We start from the raw sequence: 21,412 nt of genomic DNA, 5'->3' as shown, positions 1-21,412 counted from the left end.
TTGCCTTTGACGGCAAAATCCTCTATGTTCTGAGAACCAATCAGAAGGTGCGAATTGAATCATATGTTTTCAATGTAGCAGTGTGCTGATAAGCCAGCTTTAATGAGGAGACTGTTTTATTTCAATTCAGATTTTGATGAATTGGATGAGCCTGTCCGACTGTCACTGAATAGCAATTGAAAATCTGTATGATGCATTTATAGCATTTATTTGCACAGCGACATTTCTATGAATGAGTCAGATTTACTATACATTAAACAGCAACTGTTTTTCCCCTAAAACAAGCAAAATAATTTGTCAATAAGGTAAGCTAAATAAAATTGTTTTTTTTTTTTTTTTTTTTTGAATTGACATAAGATAATTGTGCTGTCCCCAATGGCAGATTATTTGCTTTTTTTTAAAGGAAAAATCCATCTAATGTTGGTATATTATTTCTTAAAATAAGACAATATGCATTATTTGTCTTGAAAATGTATTTCAATTTAAAAATCTTTAGATATTTGGATTACAAACAAGACAAAAAGATCTAAGAAAAGCATTTGTAATGAAGTGTTTTGTACTTTTTTAATGTAAAGTGTTAATGTGTGTTTTTTACAGTGTAGCAACTTGTCAATGCAGACTTGTTTCAAACTTATTCTTTATACCTAGGATTGGCTGTACAGTATCTTTTCAATGCAAGTGTAAATTGAATGAACATGTATAGTGTAGTGGTTCAAACGCAGAGCCTCAGCCCAGCCAGTGACCGGCTTTAGTTAAAAGACATTATCTTAGTCCCACAATAGAGTTCATCCCGAGGATACAGCGTCATGCACAAAGACCAGTTTAATTTGCAATCCTTTCGGGGCCTGAGATAATACGGCTTACACCACACCACACACACTTCTCACAGAGAATCACTGAATCCAGCGCTGTGAATTCTCTCTTAATATTTACTAGTAATACTGTGGTAGTGGATGCAATTTGGCTTCTGTCAGTGGAGTTCAGAGCATGTCAGGCTGGTTGTTTCTTGAATAATCTGCGTGGTTTTTGAGCTTGTACAATTTTTCTTGTAGCATTCAGATTTGCCGTCCACTTTCTGATGGAGTCAATCAGACATCTTTACTGCAATCAAGGTTAACTCTTGCGTAAAATATCACAACTTGGCTTATTTTTGCAATAGAAATACATTATGGGATTTTGATCTTTCCTCCAAAAGCTTTTTACATTTGAAAAGTGATGTTTGTTGACATTTTTAATAGCTTAAAGTTATATATTATCTGTGTTTGTGTTGTAAATTATGGTAAAAACCTGGTAAACAGTACTCTTTTCTGTTATTTTACAGACCTTATTCTCTTTATATTATTTCCTAAATAATATCTTAGTCAGTGGAGTTCAGAGCATGTCAGGCTAGTTGTTTCTTGAATAAAATGCAGGACACTTGGTTTTTGTGCTTGTACACTTTTTCTTGTGGCATTCAAATTTGCCGTCCACTTTCTGATGGAGTCAGTCAGCAATATTTACTGCAATCATAGTTAACTCCTGCTTAAAATATTATGACTTTGCTTATTTTTGCTTTTGAATTACATTATGGGATGTTGATCTTTCCTCCAAAAGCTTTGACATTTAAAAAGTGACGTTTGTTGACATTTTTAATAGCTTAAAGTGATATATTGTCTGTGTTTGTGTTGTAAATTATGGTAAAACCTGGTAAACAGTACTTTTTCTGTTATTTTACAGACCTTATTCTCTCTGTATTATTTCTTAAACAATATCTTAGTCAGTGGAGTTCAGAGCATGTCAGGCTAGTTGTTTCTTGAATAAAATGCAGGACACTTGGTTTTAGTGCTTGTACACTTTTTCTTGACACATTCAGATTTGCCGTCCACTTTCTGATGGAGTTAATCAGCAATCTTTACTGCAATCATGGTTAAATCTTGCGTAAAATATCACATCTTGGCTTATTTTTGCCTTTGAATTAGATTATGGGATGTTGATCTTTCCTCCAAAAGCATTTGACATTTGAAAAGTGACGTTTGTTGACATTTTTAATAGCTTAAAGTGATGTATTGTCTGTGTTTGTGTTGTAAATTATGGTAAAACCTGGTAAACAGTACTTTTTCTGTTATTTTACAGACCTTATTCTCTCTGTATTATTTATTAAACAATATCTTAGTCAGTGGAGTTCAGAGCATGTCAGGCTAGTTGTTTCTTGAATAAACCGCTTGGTTTTAGTGCTTGTACACTTTTTTGTGTGGCATTCAGATTTGCGGTTTGCTTTCTGATGGAGTCAGTCAGCAATCTTTACTGCATTTATTTAACTTGCATAAAATACTACAACTTGACTTATTTATACTTTTGAATTACATTGTAGGATCTTGATCTTTTCTCCAAAAGCTTTTTACGCTTGAAAAGTGACATTTGTTGACATTTTTAATAGCTTAAAGTGATATATTGTCTGTGTTTGTGTTGTAAATTATGGTAAAAACCTTGTAAACAGCACTTTTTTCTGTTATTTTACAGACCTTATTCTCTCTATATTATTTTCTAAACAATATCTTCATCACTGTAGTTCGGAGCATGTCAGGCTAGTTGTCTCTTGAATAAGGACGCTTGGTTTTAGTGCTTGTACAGTTTTTCTGTACTTTTTTTCTGTTATTTTACAAACTTGATTCTCTCTAAATTATTTATTCAATATCTTATCTCAAACTATTAAAATGCCAAAAAATTTACTTTGTTATATCGACAGAGCAGAGATAAAACTCCTATAATGCAATTCACAGCTGTAAATAAACCGAAAAAACAGGAACAGATATTTTTTTAACATTTTGATATTAATTAACAGATATGTTTTAACATTTTGGCAAGAGTTTGCATCTAGCACACGATGAAGTTATGTTTCTTGGTAAATGCTGTTATGTAAGATGTGTGAGGAATTATATCTGAAGGGAGGAAGAAAAAGATTGAAAGGGTTGTTATGTAAGATAACACTCTCGCAGATTGTCTAGACTTGATCATCTCATCCGCTTGTTAAGTGTGACGTTACGCGAAGCGGCTTCCAGGTCCAAGCCCTATATCAAACTGTATGGGGAGACCCATCAAATGTAATAATACAAGTTTACAAAGAGCTGGGATGGATGGATGGATCGATGGTTAAGTGGGTGGGTGGGTGGTTAGGTAGGTAGGTAGGTAGGTAGGTAGATAGATACAGGGGCGCCTGCAGGATTTCATTCCAAGGTATGCACAAAACCAGCATCGCCCCGCCCCCTTCCGATGGCTGTTATTTCAGTATTCAAACATTAAATAACGAATGCATGAAGTAAAATAAAAACGACTATTTTTTTAGAGTTTAGCAAAATTCTGCTCTTTTTATCTTTGCATTTTAATTAATTATATTTTTTGTTAGTTTTAATATTTTATTGTCTTCATAATTAAAGCTATAGACAAAATCCTGCCTGAGATTTTAGAAAATATTAGCTACCCAGTATGTATTAAAGATCACTAAGAACAAAACAAAACAAAAAAAACACAGAAACATGTTGCATGCCCCCATAAATGTCCAAATTATATTTAACTGAATCATAAAAAAAAATTGTGAAAATTGATCATGGTATTTTTATAAAACATTTTATTATTTTTTGTGTAAAAACCATACTGACATTTAAGAATCCATATTTATTTTATCTATTCATTAATTTGACCTGTTTATTGGTGCATATAGGCTATAATTTAACTCATACAACAGTACCTTGGCAGCTACGTTACAGTGCAACTAAAGCTTTCGAACACAACCTCGATAACGTAATGAAAGATTAGACTTTCTCTGGTGACGGCCGACATCTCAACACGCTTTAACCATCCTTTTATGCCGGTATATTTTATAGCCGGCATTAAATTACAAAACACGACGTCTGGCTTGACTGAAGTGCAGTTATTTCCTTGTTGTTCAAAAAGTCTGCAAGTTCGTTTTTATGGATATAGTATGTAGCTATAGGATTGTGAACATCAATAATATTAAGCGTGTCTTTATTCGATGCAAAGCAGAAAAAAAAGTATTTCAGCAGTGCATGTAGCTGTTGGTTAAGTTCTTTCCCGGAGTCCTTAGTGGAGAAACAACCGTAACATAACCAAGTGTTCTCAGAACAATTTGGCACGATAGTGGAAAAGCTGGCAGCTGTAGTGTATACTGTTTAATAATCAATTTAAATTATGTCACAAATAAATAAATAAATAAATAGCAGCATTAATTCCCGCCCTCTCATGGTAGGTACGCACAGTGCGTACAGCCGTATGGCTGCAGGCGCCACTGGATGGATGGATGGATGGATGGATGGATGGATGGATGGATGGATGGATGGATGGATGGATGGATGGATAGATAGATAGATAGATAGATAGATAGATAGATAGATAGATAGATAGATAGATAGATAGATAGATAGATAGATAGATAGATAGATAGATAGATAGATAGATAGATAGATAGATAGATAGATAGATAGATAGATAGATAGATAGATAGATTAATTTCTGAAGGTAAAATTGCAGGATCTCACACTTTACGCACGAATACCCATGAATAATAAATAGATCAACAAGAGGGCTCAGATGTGCCTTGTAAACTTATACGAATTTACTCATGTAATCCTCAGGAGGATATTGATTTCTTTTTGAAAATATGCTGACATAATGAGATGTGCGACGGGTAAACAGCGGCGGTGTCATTTGTACAAAACGCTGTTGTAAGGAGGAATGTTTGGTGATCCGTGATCCGATAATTACTTCATTCGTTTCTCATTTGAAATGCCTCATATGCTTTCGACTTCACCTGTGGCGGTGAACTGTTGAGGAGGGATTTGTACAGGGGAGAGACTGCATGTGACATTTTAGTCAGCTTGTCAAATTATTTCAGCATTTACACACCTTCACACTGGGAAAATAACAGCCTACAGGAGTCCCCGTTTGCTGCATTCATTGACTTTCTGTCATGCTTTTATCCGCATCCAGCCTGCAGGCAAATATGTTTACGCATCAACAGTATAAAAAAAGCATACATTTATTATTACGTTCTTTTAACGCTTTCCTAGTCGTTGCTAAGATATCTTGTCATTTAAGAGGCAACGGTTATCTGTCATTTGACAAGTTTTTATGTAAATGCGTGTTTTAGGTATATTACGGTGAGCCTTAGTGCATGTTCAGAATTAGACAGAAATTGTAGATCAGATATAAAAAATAAAAAAGAAGAAGAGTTCTAAAACTTGTACTGTCATCATCTCAAAAATACAGTAAACTATTTATTAAAAATCAGTTTGTATTGTCCCTTTTTCTCTCTTTGACAGCACTTAAATGAGTGAAATATTTTAAAAATTCATCTAATTTTAGAGGAGAGCTAATAATTTTGCCCTTAACTGTAAATGGATGGATAGATAGATAGATAGATAAATAGATAGATAGATAGATAGATAGATAGATAGATAGATAGATAGATAGATAGATAGATAGATAGATAGATAGATAGATAGATAGATAGATAGATAGATAGATAGATAGATAGATAGATAGATAGATAGATAGATAGATAGATAGATAGATAGATCGATCGATCGATCGATCGATCGATCGATAGATGATGGATGGATGGATGGATGGATGGATGGATGGATAGATAGATAGATAGATAGATAGATAGATAGATAGATAGATAGATAGATAGATAGATAGATAGATAGATAGATAGATAGATAGATAGATAGATAGATGATGGATGGATGGATGGATGGATGGATGGATGGATGGATGGATGGATGGATGGATGGATGGATGGATGGATGGATGGATGGATGGATGGATGGATGGATGGGCAGACGGACGGACGGATGGATAGACGGATGCATAGGTATGTGCATATACCTATGTGTGTGTGTGTGTGTGTGTGTGTGTGTGTATGTGTATGTGTGTGTGTGAATTATATACTATATATCTATATATCTATATCTATATATAGTAAATATTATTCATCAGGGTTTGCCACAGCAGTTTGAACCGCCAATTTATCTAGCATATGTTTTACTCAGTGGGTGCCCTTCCGGAAGCAACCCAGTACTGGGAAACATCCTTGCACACTCATTCACACACATACACTACAGCCAATTTAGTTTATTTAATTCACCTATAGTGCATGTCTTTAGACTGTGGGGGATTTGGAGCACCCGGCGGAAACCCACGCCAACACGAGGAGAACATGCAAACTTCACACAGAAATGTCAACTGACCCAACCGGGACTCGAACCAGTGACTTTCTTGTTGTGAGGCCACAGTGCTAACCACTGAGCCCCCGTGTCACCCTGGATTTTTATGAAGTCTATCGACATTCATTTATTCATTCATTCATTTTCCTTCAGCTTAGTTTGTTATTTATCAGGGGTTGCCGCAGCGCAATAAACTGCCAACTATTCCAGCATATGTTTTATGCAGCGGATGCCCTTCCAGCCACAACCCAGCATTGGGAAACACCCATACACCCTCACATTCACACTCATACACTACGGCCAATTTAGTTAATCCAATCCACCTATAGCGCAGGGGTTTGGGCTGTTGGGGAAACCCAGAGCACCCGGAGGAAACCCACACCAACACAGGGAGAACATGCAAACTCCACATAGAAATGCCAACTGACCCAGCCTGGACTTGAACTAATGACCTTCTTGCTGTGAGACAACATTGCTAACCACTGGAGAAGGGGTCTGGATGCAGACCTGGTGCAGTGCAATCTGAGCTGCATTCAATGCTTTTGAATGCGCTCACCTAACCCCACCCCTAACCCTACCTGTCACGGTGACGTCACTCACTCCATTGTGTGCATTGAGTCTGACATTGCATCGCTGAGTGATGCAATCTCAGCTTGCATCATAAAGGCTGCATCCAGATACTTTTGAACCACTGAGCCACCGCCGACCCTATCTGCAATAAAGTGGTGATAAATTCTGATCACATCTAGATATAGAATGAATTATTATTATTATTTTTTAAAGCTCTTACATTTCTGTAATTTGATATGTGAAGTTTATTTATGAACTAATTTCAAGAGAATCACGTGCTTATGATTAAACACAGCCGGTCCCACATTATTCAATTTATGATTCACTAATCAGACGATTCCTAAGCCTCTATAAATACTTTAAGTTCCATTTAACAGCCATCTTCATTTTGAAGAATCCCCCCTTCCACCCCTACTCCTCCTCCTTTCCTAGATGGGTGGCACAGTGGCCTAGTGGTTAGCAATATTTCCCTTACAGCAAGAACGTCACTGGTTCTAGTCCTTACCAAGCCAGCCAACATTTCTGTGCGGAGTTTACACGTTCTCCCCGTGCTCACATGGGTTTCCCCCGGGTTCCCCGGTCTCTTCCCACCATCCAAAAACATGCAACTTAAGTTAATTGACTAATCCTAATCGGCACCATAGACATGCTCATAGTAAGTAGATATCTCTTAAGAGCAATCACTATCTGTTCATTAGCGACTGCAGCAGCACTGAAAAAATGCTTTTCTTACTTAGATTTTTTGTCTTGTTTCTAGTCCAAATATCTAAAAGTTCTTAAATCAAGAAGCCTTTTCTAGACAAGAGATAGACAAAATAATCTTGTTTTTCGATTTGTGATAAGTTATTTTGCTTACCCCATTGGCAGATTATTTTGCTTGATTTGAGGAAAAACTCACTTCATTTCAGCATTTTATTTCTTAAAACAAGACAATATGTTTTGCTTGTCTAGAAATGGTTCTTGATTTAAGAACTTTTAGATATTTGGACTAGAAACAAGACAAAAAATCTAAGAAAGAAAAGCATTGTTTTTTTGCAGTAAGGGGAGTTCTCGAGATCTACCTGAGCTCAAACTCCCTTCTCGCCTTGCAAACGGGACAGAGCCCCGGACTCGAGGATATTATGAGCTCAGGGCTCTCTCTAGGGACAGCATGCCAAACAAGCTTTATAATCAATCATCATAAGTGTGAACTCTTGAAATGGTCTTCTATATATTAAAATATAGGTGTAAAAATCATTTAAAATGCTGCTATAGTGGCTGCTTACTTAAAAAACGCTGGAGGGGAAAGTGTTAAAAGGCCTTTGCTAATGCTTATTACACTTTGCCTGCATCTGGTCAGATAGATACTGAATAATTGCATTAAAATTCAGGTGTCGCAATAAAGAAGTGTTTTGTTTGTTCATAAGAATCCTTGCTTGCCCAAGGTGAAGCTGAAAACAGCATTGATTTACGAAAGGTGCTTATATTAATTGGCCTAAAGTGCATAAACAAACACTGTGAGTAACCGAGTACACACAATCCCACAAAAGCACCCGTTGCAATTTTTTATTATCATATTACAAAGCTGTCCTGTATATTGACTACATGGGTAGAGTCGAGTGACTTTAAAGAGTAATGAAAAGAGCTTCATTCCTGTGGCTGCAGATATCTGTAAGAAAGACCTGCGTGCGTTCGCTCACAAAGATGTATGTGACTCTTAAGTATCCTCTTCTGGTGTACTGAGGGATTCATCATCACCGGCCCCTGTAGAAATCTTTTATATCTGGCACTAGAAAAGCTGTTTGCAATCATTATTGAGGGATGCATGTTTCCCCATGGGTTGCCTCAAACATACATCGCTTTAACAAACTCTGTGCTGACTCTCATTTTGCAGACCAGCGTGATGTATTCATTCATTTTCTTTTCGGCTTAGTCCCTTTATTAATCTGGGGTCGCCACAGCAGAATGAACCGCCAACTTATCCAGCATATGGTTTATGCAGCGGATACCCTTTAAACTGCAACCAGTCACTGGGGAAACATCCACACAGACTCATTCACACACATACACTACGGACAATTTAGCTTACCCAATTCAAGTCTTTGTGGTGGGGGAAACAGGAGCACCCGGAGGAAACTCACACCAACACGGGGAGAACATGCAAACTCCACACAGAAATGCCAACTGACCCAGCTGAAGCTCGAACCAGCAACCTTCTTGCACATAGGTATGTGCACATAGGTATGTGCATATGTGCATTTCTTCTTGCTGTGAGGCGATTGTGCTGCTCACTGCGCCACCGTGCTGCCTATGATGAAGCTTCAATTAAACTTAATTCAAGTTTATTTATACTGTATAGTGCATTTCTCTATAATTATTGTTTCAAAGAAACTTTACAAAATGTTCACAATATTGCATTGCAATCAAATTCAGAAAAGTTTAAACTTTATTAGTTACTTATAACTTTAATGAACTAGTAACTAATAGATTTCACAATTAATGGTATAATATATTAACATAGTTAACCTGCAGTAATATAGTGCATTTAGTGGGCAAAATAAGTATCGAACACATCACAATTTTTCTCAGAAAACATATTTCTAAAGGTGCTTTTGACTTGAAATTTTCCTCAGATGTTGGTAACAACCAAAGAAATTCATACCTGCAAAGAAAACAAAACTATTTAGCTTACTAATTAAGTTATGCAAAGGGGCCAGACGAAATCTACGGATGTTTTTTGCTATTTCTGCGGAGAATTTTGGTAAAAATCTGCGGATTTTTGTGGAATTATTTTGGGAGTATCATAACTAAAACCTTAATATATGAAATAAAAAATAACATATTTTTAACTTTTATTTAATGTTTAAAATGCAAATACAATTAGATAAACTTTCTTTGGGGAACAAAGCAAGTCCCATATAATATATCTACTAGAAGACAAGAAATATTACTGTAAAAACTGTATTGTACATAAATCAGATTAACATTTTCATATTAGTCAATAATATTACTGTAATTAATCAAAAAACTGAATAAATATAGATTTACACACATTTACCCAAGTAAATAAACAGAATTAATGATGGGCTAAAAGTCTGCGGATTTCTGCGCGCGCAGATTCCGTGTGGGCCTAGTTATGGTTGATAAAATGAAATGACACAAGGAAAAAGTGTTGAACACATGAGGAATGGGAGGTGTAGAAAGGCAGTGAAAGCCCAAACAGCAGCTGAAATCTCTTAGTAGCTCTTCAACAACCCTCTGTCCGTCCTCATTGTGAATGAATATTTGCTGCTTCAGTCTGAAATCTACATTAGCAGTAGGATGAAGGTGAAACCAGAGTGAACATTTCAGCAAGACAATGATCTAAAGCACAGCCAATGATACTCCCAAATGCTTTCAGTGAAAGAACATCAAGCTGTAGAATGGCCCATCCAATCACCTGACTTGAATCCAATAGAGAATGCACAATAAAGATCAGATTTGATAGACGAGACCCACAGAACCATCAGGATTTTTACACCCTGTTGAAGTCTGTGACAAACAAACATCTGAGCAATTCATGTGACTTCATTCTCCATTATAAGAGGCGCCTTTAAGCTGCCATCAAAAAAAAAAAGTATTAAATACATTTCAGTAGTTCAATAGCCTCATTGTGTCACTCTATTCTTATTACACATAACTCATTTTTAGATTTGTTTTGTTTTATTTTTATGTTTGTACTGTTTGGGTTTTTACCAAAATCTGCTTCAATTCCATATCAACAGCTCCTTTAAAAATATTATGCCTTAGAAAAAAACATGACTTGTTTAATACTTATTTCCCCCACTGTAGATGATGTACATGTGCACTTGTTCAATGAAATGTATTTGTGTATTAAGTGTGTGTATGTGTATAAATCTGGGTGTAGAATATAAAAAAACCAGTTGTTGTTTTTGCCCTTGTTATGAGCACCAGAAGCCATCTTCACTGTTTTATTTATGCTTTTGTCATGTCATAACACCAATTTGGGTGTGCTAAATATAGTTTGTCTAATTGAACAGTACTGAATGAATTACAAATAATGCAAAACACAGCAAAACGCTCTACCCGAAATGATGTTGTGTTGAATTTACACAGTTTCTTTTTCTACAAATACTTTTTACTTTATTTTTGTCTGAGAACTTTCTAAAATAAATTGTAAAAACGTGATCCACATTTAAACTTATTTAAACACCACATAGTTATATAATGTATTTATATTGAAATTTGAAATTGTCTTGAAATTTGGTGGCTTGTCTTCTTTCAGGACAGGGTTGGCCAACCCTGTTCCTGGAGAGCCACCTTCCTGCAGATTTCAGTTGCTCCCCATATCAAACACACCTGAACCAATTAATTAGGACCTGAAGACCACGTGATAATTACAAGCAGGTGTGTTTGATATGGGTTGCAACTGAAATCTGCAGGAAGGTGGCTCTCCAGGAACATGGTTGAGCACCCCTGATTTAGGATCTTGTGAAATTTTTTGACCTAAAAACATTTGAAAGATCAATTTAACCTAAAACAGTTTTAAACACTGGTAAAATTATTTATTTTTGATGTGTGACTTTTCTCATTTTGAGTCATGTGTGCTTATGCTTATTTTTGGTTAATAGTTTTATACTTTATTTAATGTATTATGATTGTTTTGAAGCTAAAGAAACTTTAGGAAAGAACTAAAAGGTCAGATTGACCCAAAGTTATATATACACAGTTGAAGTCAAAATTATTAGCCGCCCTTTGATTTTTCTTATTTAAACAAAACTACGGCTTGCAAATGCACTAAGATGTAGAAAAGAAGCACGCAAGTCCATTTTCTACCCTTGAATTTTGATTCATTGCATATTTCTATGATCCCTGTACATTTGAACAGTTGAAGTCAGAATTGTTAGCCCCCTTTGATTTATTCTTATATATATATATATATATATATATATATATATATATATATATATATATATATATATATATATATATATATATATATATATTTCCTAAATTATCTTTAGCAGAGCAAGGACATTTTCACAGTATGTCTGATAATATTTTTTCTTCTGGAGAAAGTCTTTTTTGTTTTATTTCAGCTAGAATAAAATTAATTAATCATTAATTTTTTTAATAACCATTTTAAGATCAAATTTATTAGCCCCTTTAGGCTATATTTTTTTCGATAGTCTACAGAACAAACCATCGTTATACAATAACTTGCCTAATTACCCTAACCTGCCTAGTTAACCTAATTAACCTAGTTAGGCCTTTAAATGTCACTTTAAGCTGTATAGAAGAGTCTTGAAAATATTTAGTCAAATATTATTTGCTGTCAACATGGCAAAGATAACATAAATCAGTTATTAGAAATGAGTTATTAAAACTATTTTGTTTATAAAAACAGGGAAAAAAATAAACGGGGGGAACTGATATATGGGTACGGAAAGTATTTAGACCCCCTTAAACGTTTCTCATTGTTATACAGCCATTTGCTTAAATCATTTAAGTTATTTTTTTCCTCATTAATGTACACAAATTATATAACAGAACTGTTGACATTTTTGCAGATTTATTAAAAAAGAAAAACTGAAATATCTTATGGTCCTTAGCAGCCCTTTCATCTAATGCAGCCATGAGTCTTTTAGGGAAAGATGCAAGTTTTTCACACCTGAATTTCGGGATCCTCTGCAATTCCTCATTGCAGATCCTCTCCAGTTCTGTCAGGTTGGATGGTAAACGTGGTGGACAGCCATTTTAGGTCTCTCTAGTCTAGAGATACATATCTGGGAGGAATGTATAGAAAAGGATTGGTCCTCCTCTGAAATTATTTATTTACTAGTATTACTCGTATTAAGATACAATTATTCAGCCTAAAGTTCAGATTAAAGACTTAATTGGGTTAATTAACTAGGTGAGTCTGGTTAATTAGACAAGACATTAGACAACAATTGTTTGTTTTGTGGCCAATCAGAAAAAAATAATTATATATGAGTAGTTTCTTAAGGGTGCCAATAATGTTGACAGTTAAAGAGCAATTTTTATATTATTATGAATACATTTAATATCTTCTTCTATTCCATTCATTTATTCATATTCTTGTCGGCTTAGTCCCTTTATTAATCCAGGGTTGCCACAGCGGAATGAACCGCCAACTTATCCAGCGCATTTTTATGCAGCGGATGCCCTTCCAGCCGCAACCCATCTCTGGGAAACATTCACACACACATCACACACTCATACACTAGGGACAATTTAGCCTAACCAATTCACCTGTACCGCATGTCTTTAGATTGTGTGGGAAACCAGAGCACCCCAGGGGAAACCCACGCGAAGGCAGGGAGAACATTCAAACTCCACACAGAAACGCTAACTGAGCCGAGGATCGAACCAGCGACCTTCTTGCTGTGAGGCAACAGCACTACCTACTGCGCCACTGCGTCGCCTGCTTCTACTCCAGCCAAACTAAAAGAAATAAGACGTTCTCCACCATTAAAAATCTAATATGAAATGTTCCTGCTTTGTTAAACATAACCTGGGAAATTTTTGAAAAAGTATTCATTAATTTCACAACAAGGCTAATGGTTTTGCCTTTAACTATATACTGTATTGTGTGTGTTTACAAGCCCCTATTGATTTCCATGCAGTTTGTTAAAACTCTTTGCAATACAGTGAGGTACAAAACCAGAAAACCCTTGCTGCAGCTTGTCAAAGAGTGAAATATGTAATTTGGTGTCAATTAACACAAACAGGGAACCCATTTTATTAACACGGCAGGAGGGGATTTTCTCGCAAACAAAATAATCTTATTTACACTTCGAGTGTCAGCTGGGTGTTAAACGGCCACTTTTATATTCATGTTGGTGAACTGGGCCCCAGTTGGCTGATCCGTCGCCAGGCCTTCTTCCGGGACTTCATCATTTAGAAATTACGCCTGAAGCAAATGGTCACAGCCAAAACGGCCTGGCCTGTAGCTAATGGACGCTGCCAGCTGATGGAGCTCATCACGGCGGGTGATAATCTGTCCCATCGGCCTTTTAGCCAGCCGAAGCCTGCGACCACTTTCTCCGGTGCGTAAAAGAAGATGGATGTCAGCGCTTGAAGTCTGTGCTGGGATTGATTGGAGCGCATGCAGATTTAATTGAGCTTTCTCAGATCCTTCATTTCACTCACCAACTTCATTTGTTCTTTGTTCATCTGAGATTCTTTATAGCCAATAATTGGGCTCTTTGGATTTCTCAATGGATAAGACAAAGTGCGGGTGATTAATTTTTTAATTGAAATCAATTATGAAGCCAGACATCTGGCAGAGAACATTTAGCATGGACTGATGAACAGAGATGTGACATTGAATTCTTTCTCTCCTCATTAGACTTGAACTCGTACACTGGGTTTGTTCGCGTTTGTTTCTTTGGGTGTTGAAGCTGCTGCTGCTTATCCAGAGCAACTTGGACTTCATTAATTGCAGTGCTGTGCCCTCAGGGCAACATTACTCAAGTGCGCATAGAGTTACATTCAGTTCCAGAGACACTTTAACTCGCAATTGGAGGTTTTATTTTACCAATACTGATCTTTATTAATTATGTCTTCAGGGTTCAAGTCTGACTTTTTTTGGATTGGCTGTCTGTCAGGGTGCAAGCTCAGTGTGATAAACTGGTTGCACTGAAAGAGGAATTTACTGATTTGTAATTTGGAAAGAAATTTTGCACATTTATGTGGCAAATTACATCAAAGTACAAATGCTTTTTATCATCTAAGTATAACAAATTATGCTTATTAGGTAGAATACTTCATGGGTTTCTTCATGGGTTACTTTGTGGGTTTCTTCCGGGTGCTTTGGTTTCCACCACACTCCATTGACCTGCACTACATTTACATTTAGTCATTTAGCAGATGCCTTTATCCAAAGCGACTTACAAATGAGGATAAAGAAGCAATTTACACAACTATAAGAGCAACAATGAATAAGTGCTATAGGCAAGTTTAGGTCTGTAAAGTCTAAAGGCTGATTTATACTTCTGCGTCAAATGCCGGTGTATGCTATGGTGCTGACGCATAGCCCTTCGCCGAGGCCGTCGGCGTCGCTGACGTGCACCTCTCAAAAATGATAACTACACGTCGCAACGACGCGTAGCGCAAGCTCTATGATTGGTCGGCTTGGTAGCGCTGACGAGTCTGGGCGGGACTGAGAGCCGCGCGAATGGCGCGAGCTGGACGCGAGCCCAATGGAGTGATTGTTTACAAGTGTGAAGTCTCGTGAAGGAGCTCCTGATGGAAAGTTTTGTTTTGTGTTTACCTCATAGTAAAAATTGTTGCACGTCCGCCGGTTCCTGCCTAAAAATGAGCCAGTTTGAGCCACTTGTACATCCAGGAAGTGTTCAGGAAAAGCAAAACAGCAGAGAAGAAACTCGACACAGAGGAACATTTACACCTCACTGCCAACTAGTGTTTCGGAAGTGTTAATACAGACCAACAGAGACAGCGCGCAGAAGTATAAATGCACAGCCACGCGCGTTGCATGCGCCGTGGGTCACGCCGGTCACTTGACGCAGAAGTATAAACCAGGCTTAAGAAGGAAGGCATTGGTAATTTTTTTTTTTTTTTTACAGTTAGTGGTATATCCAGAGAGGAAATTGTAGATTAGAAAGTGAAGTGCAGACTAAATAGTTGAGTTTTTAGTTGTTTCTTGAAGACAGCGAGTGACTGCCGTTCTGATGCAGTTAGGGGGTTCATTCCACCAACTGGGCAGATTGAATGCGAGAGTTCGGGAAAGTGATTTCTTCCCTCTTTGGGATGGAACCACGAGGCGACGTTCATTCACAGAACGCAAGTTTCTGGAGGGCACATAGATCTGCAGAAGTGAGAGCAGATAAGAAGAAGCAAAGCCAGAGGTTGCTTTGTAGGCAAATGTCTGAGCTTTGAATTTGATGCGAGCAGCAACTGGCAGCCAGTGCAAACGGATGAGCAGCGGAGTGAATTGGATAAAATTGGTCGTAGTATATGAGTGTCTGTGTTAATGAGTGTGTATGAGTGTTTCCCTTTACTAGGTTGCGGTTAAAACAAGGGCGCTGCTTAAAACATATGCCAAAATAGTTAGCTCTTCATTCCGCTATGGCGACTTTTGAAATAGGAAAGTGAATGAATGAATGAATACTACAAAATGCTATTAAACATTGATATCATACACTCATAAAATATGTGCCAGAAAGATGGCAACTTTTCAGTAATCCAATTTTTTTTAAATAAATAATATTTTTATGTTTTCATAGATGTTAAAGGCTCTTCATGGAGACATCGTTGTCTATAAAGAACACTATAAGAAGTTTTTTCCTGACACACCTATTTGAGAAAAATATTTTGTATACATTGTATGCAATATGGGTGACACAGTGGTGCAGTAGGTAGTGCTGTCGCCTCAAAGCAAGAAGGTCACTGGTTCGAGCCTTTGCTGGGTCAGTTGGCGTTTCTGTGTAGAGTTTGCATGTTCTCCCTTCATTGGCGTGGGTTTCCTCTAGGTGCTCCGGGTTTCCTCCACAGTCCAAAGACCTGCGGTACAGGTGAATTTTGTGTATGAGTGTGAATGAGTTTGTGTGGATGTTTCCCAGAGATGGGTTGCGGCTGGAAGGGTGTCCGCTGCATAAAAACGTGTTAGATAAGTTGGCGGTTCATTCCCGGTGTGGAGACCCCAGATTATTAAAGGGACTGAGCCAAAAAGAAAATTAATTAATGTATGAAGTATGTTATATTATGTTATTATGTATATTGTATTATATACATATATTATTGTATTATATAATACAAAATAACATATATTGTTATTATTAACATAATTTAATTCTTTATATATTGATATTTAATTATATATTGACATTAAGTGAAATTTAATCAAATATGTGTGACACGGTGGCTCAGTGGTTAGCACTGTCCCCTTACAGAAAGAAGATCACTGGCTCCAATCCCGGCTGGGTCAGTTTGCATGTTCTCCCCATGTTGGCATGGATTTCCTCTGCATGCTCCGGTTTTGCCCACACTCCAAACACATGCACTATAGGTGAATTGAATAAGCTTTTAAAAAAAATTGTCCATAGTGTATGAGCGTGAATGAGTGTGTATGAGTGTTTCCCAATACTGGTTTGGAAACTGCCGTGTAAAACATATGCTGGATAAGTTGACGGTTCATACTGCTGTGGCGACCCTGACTAAGCCGAAGGAAAATTAATGAATGAATGTAATCAAATATACTTCAACAAAAATACATATAGATTTATGCATTTATAACATTCATTATCAATGTTTGAGGTTTTTTATTATGTTTCTCAGGTTAGTTTATGAACTGAAATGTACAATATTTGTGACATCACGATTCTGCTGATTTCACATCTGAGCACTTCTGATCATTCATACTGTAAACTGAAGAGTTTACACTCAAAAAAATCAACTAGGCATGTATTGGATTTACAAAATAAAAATTTGTCAGATTGAAAAGAACAAATCAAGTTTACGTATGTTAAATGATTAATTCATGTTATTTGAAACTGAATCAAGAAATAATCAAATGAATTTGATCAGAACATGTTGATTCAATGAGACTGAGACGCTTCAAATCGACAACTCTCACTCAAGGGACTAAGCCGACAAGAAAATGAATGAATGAATTTAAACAACAATATTGAACAAGAAATTTACTAGCTGATTTAACAAGACATAATGTTGTTAAAGTAAAGCTTTAGTGTTACATTGAGTAAATTAGAATCAATTTAATTAGAATAACACAATACAAACATTTTGAGTCAATTTGCAAAGAAGTTAGACTGACATATTGAAACCATGTTTTATCTACAAATGTGCTTTGTGTTCATATAACATGTTCAAAGCAGTTCAGGTTTACTTGATTGAATTAGATGCAAAAAGGTGCTACGATTAAATCATGTTCATTCAACATTTTTTTTTTTTTTGAGTGTATTTTGGGCTCTAAAACTTAAATTATGTTTTTTTTTTAAATGTAGATTGTGTCGAGACAGCTTAACATAGAAGTTCCAATAAATTGAAACTGTCAGTCCAGTTTTCAGAGTTGAAGTTCAGTTCAGTTCAGTTTGGTTTAATTTTCACCGCTGAAAGTCCAAACACTGAAGAGCAAACTCATCGATGCGCAGCTCCACAAGTCCCAAACCAAGCAAGTCAGTGAAGAGGAACAAACTTCACCAACTCTGTCTTAAAGTTTTATTTACACTGAATTATTTCAACAGTTTGATCTAAAATACATATTTTTTTCCAGCTGCACTTAATGTTTTGAATAGAGATAGGCAAAGATTAATCAATAATATTTCATCTTAAGATAAAAGTTTATTTTGACATAATATATGTGAGTGTACTGTAAATATTTATTATGTATAAATAATACACACACACATACTGTAGATAAAAACAAAACTATATAAACATTTTATGTTTAATAGATATTTAAATTTATATAGAACTTGTATCATATACATTAATATTTAATAACTAAATATAATAAATGCAAGTTTTATCAATGTGTATTATACATACTTAATGTGTATATATATATATATATGTATATATATATACACACACACACACACAGTACTACACACACGTATCGTCAAAACAAACTTTTATTTTGCGTGAGATTAATTAGCAGGCCGTATTGTAATTGTCCCGTTTCTTCTTCGTCTTCCTCTCTAGAATGAATAGCATTTTAAGCGTCTTATCATGCTCGAAAACTCACAAAACTTTGCACACACATAAGAAGTGGTGAGCATTTACGTTTGTTATAGGTTTCGGAAGTGGATATGGCAAAAATGACCCAACAGCGCCAGTTATGCACATGTGACAGAGTGGCCCCCGAGCTACATTTCATGCACATGTACAAAAATTGGCACACACATAAAACATGCCAATACCTACAAAAAAGTCTCTTGGAGCAAAATCAAAACCTGAACAGGAAGTCAGATATTTTTAACTTCCATTTAAAAAAAGAATTGCAGTTTTTGCCTTTTCCAGGCGTTATATTTTAACGGACTCCTCCTCGGGATTTTATCAGATCAACACTAAGATTGGGTATTGTTTATCTAAAGGCCTTGGCGATGTTAAATTGTGAAGATCTAGAGTTTTCCTTTGTGTCCTCGGTGGCAGTCACCAGTTTTAAATATCAGGGATTTCATATTGGAATTCAGAACTCTTATGAGCTTGCTCTGTCAATGTCATTTAACAGATCAATTAATGTGTGTATGACAGAAACACTGATACATCCATGTGCTCTCTCTTCAGGTTTGGTATCGTCCTCCATAAGAATGAACCAGCTCTTCACAAGATCGACTTGGAAACCACGTCCTATGTTAAAAACATCAGCCTGCAGCAGTACGACTGTATCCCACAATCCCTGGCTTACACACACCTGGGCGGATATTATCTGGTCAACTGTCGACCGGACTCAACAGGTGCGGCGCGGCCACAATTAATCATCGACAGCATAACAGACAACGTCATGGGCCCTAATGGCGACGTGAGCGGCACACCTTATGTCTCTCCTGATGGCCACTATTTAGTGAGTGTGGACGACCGTGACGGGCTAATGCGCTTACAGCATGTGTCCGTACGGGGAGAGATCGGCCAACCCTTTGACATTCACACCAACCTGCACCTGTCCGATCTGGCCTTCATGCCCTCGTTCACTGAGGCCAACCAGTATAATGTGTTCGGAAGCTCCGGCAGGCAGACGGATGCTCTTTTTGTGGAGCTCAGTTCTGGCAGTGTCAAAATGATCAAGAGCTTGAAGCAGCCCACGGCGTCGGCGCAGTGGCCCTGGAACCGTCAGAACCGAGTTATGACCGGAAGCGGGCTGTTCGGACAGTATCTCATGACCCCGTCACAAAGCTCCCTGTTTATACTGGATGGGCGTCTGGATAAACTCAACTGTGAGATCACTGACGTTCCCTTGGGAAATACTGTGGTGTGGGTGGGAGAGGCGTAAGACGTCTTAAAAAGGGGGCTTGAGAGGGAAACAACAAACAGGTTGCACTGAATTCGGTCTCTGTTTAATTTATCGAGCAGTTTGGAACTAAATCTAATTTGACTCTGCATTGGAAATGAGAATTGTGGGAAAGGCTTGGCAAGGCTTTCGAGTCAAATAGCTAATAAGTAGTACCAAAAAAAAGTAAAAATGTAAAATTAGATGGTGTCGAACTAGCTTTGATTGAAGGCGATCGAATGAATCGATTTGAGTGATGCGAACGCAGAAATAAATCATCATTCGTCCTCATTTTCCCACTTGAAAAGACCTCCAAAATGCATTCGGCCCATTTTTTTCCAGTGCCTTGAAGGAACGCTCGCTTAAAAAAGAAAGTAAACATAATTATTCCCTGCGAGCCTGTGGATAAAACGCGGAGAGAATGCGAGAGCTACACTTTAAATTTCACCTGTTTATAACTCCCACAGACCCCGAAGCATATCTGGCTTATTAAAACAGCATCGTGCTGAGAAACCGTCACCTCCTGTGGATATTGAGATATCGGTAATGGTGTTTGACAACTGTAAATCTTCATGAAAAACTAGGGTGCGAGAATGACGACGGCGAGTTTTTTGTGTGAACCCCTACACTGAAAAAAAAGCAACCGGCTAGATATAAACGTAACATACCTAGGGACAGTTATGATCCTGTATAATCTTAGTAAGAGAGGCAGTAGAGTTTCAAGGGCACATAAAGAATCAAGTTTTAGTTGACTCAGCAGCCGTAAGAGTCTGCTTTCAGTAACTGGTGCGTCGCGTGGTGTGATGTTAGACATAATTTATGCATTGCAAGGGTTATATAGCCGGGGAATATTTATTTGAGAGTCACTTTGCTACAAGAGCACGAACTAAGGAATATTTAGTGTCAGTAGGAAGCACAAATGTGTGCTCACGATATTGAATTATTTCCTCAACGGACAGAGTCTATGCATTTTCATTGAAACGCCAGCCAATGGGCTGCATGAATTGAGCTTTTCCCCCAAATTAGTTCCGTTTTCATGTTTTAGTTGTAGATTTTGTATATTTTGTTAAAATGCACACACAAAACAATGGCTTTTTATTGAGTGTGTTTTCCTTATGCTCCGAGTAACCATGACTCTTTTCTTTTGATTTTTGTAGTGACTTGTGTTCTGTAAATAGCAGATTGGTCTACGCTCGCGTACAACAGAGTAGCCGAAATCATCTTCAAATGGTTCAGGTTTCCCCTCGTTTATTTTTAAGATGAAAGAACTGCACTGTCTTTGTTCCACAAATGACCACGTACATTGTGATGTCACATCCAGAGATTTCATCAGCTCCATGTAGCCATGTATGTTGATTCTTGTGATTGTTATTTATGTAGAAACATGCTTGACATTTTGGCAGTTAAATAAAGCCTATAACTTTGAAAAAAAAGAGAGGGTTTGGGGTGTTATTTTGTCAGGGTAATGTGAGTGGAATGGACCAGAAAATGAATAGAAATCCCAATCCACCTGAATTTATGCATTGGTGCATTGACAAATTGATGGATTAAGTATGAATCTTTTCAGCTGGAAGCAGGTACACCTCACTCCTCTAACCTCTAAAGATGCTCTAGCAACAGATGCTAAAAGCCATGGCCTTTAGCCTCC

General features: G+C 37.0%; 1 protein-coding gene across 4 annotated transcripts in view; it reads left to right on the top strand.

Moving 5' to 3' along the window:
* fstl5 (follistatin-like 5) overlaps window positions 1–21,197 on the top strand; it is a 390,165-nt gene extending 368,968 nt beyond the window's left edge. For 3 of the 4 annotated variants that reach the window (XM_087280661.2, XM_087280663.1, XM_087280662.1), the window contains one exon: window positions 19,065–21,197. In XM_087280661.2, coding sequence (XP_087136787.1) covers window positions 19,065–19,767 — 703 coding nt within the window. In that variant the 3' untranslated portion in view covers window positions 19,768–21,197. 4 annotated transcript variants of the gene reach the window in all.
* Window positions 21,198–21,412: the final 215 nt, after the last annotated feature.

The sequence above is a fragment of the Danio rerio genome, chromosome 14 (genome assembly GCF_052040795.2).
Source record: "Danio rerio strain M-AB ecotype USA chromosome 14, GRCz13ab, whole genome shotgun sequence".
Classification (NCBI taxonomy): Eukaryota; Metazoa; Chordata; class Actinopteri; order Cypriniformes; family Danionidae; genus Danio; species Danio rerio.
Note: the sequence above shows the minus strand (reverse complement) of the source record. Positions and strands in the feature narration are given on the sequence as shown.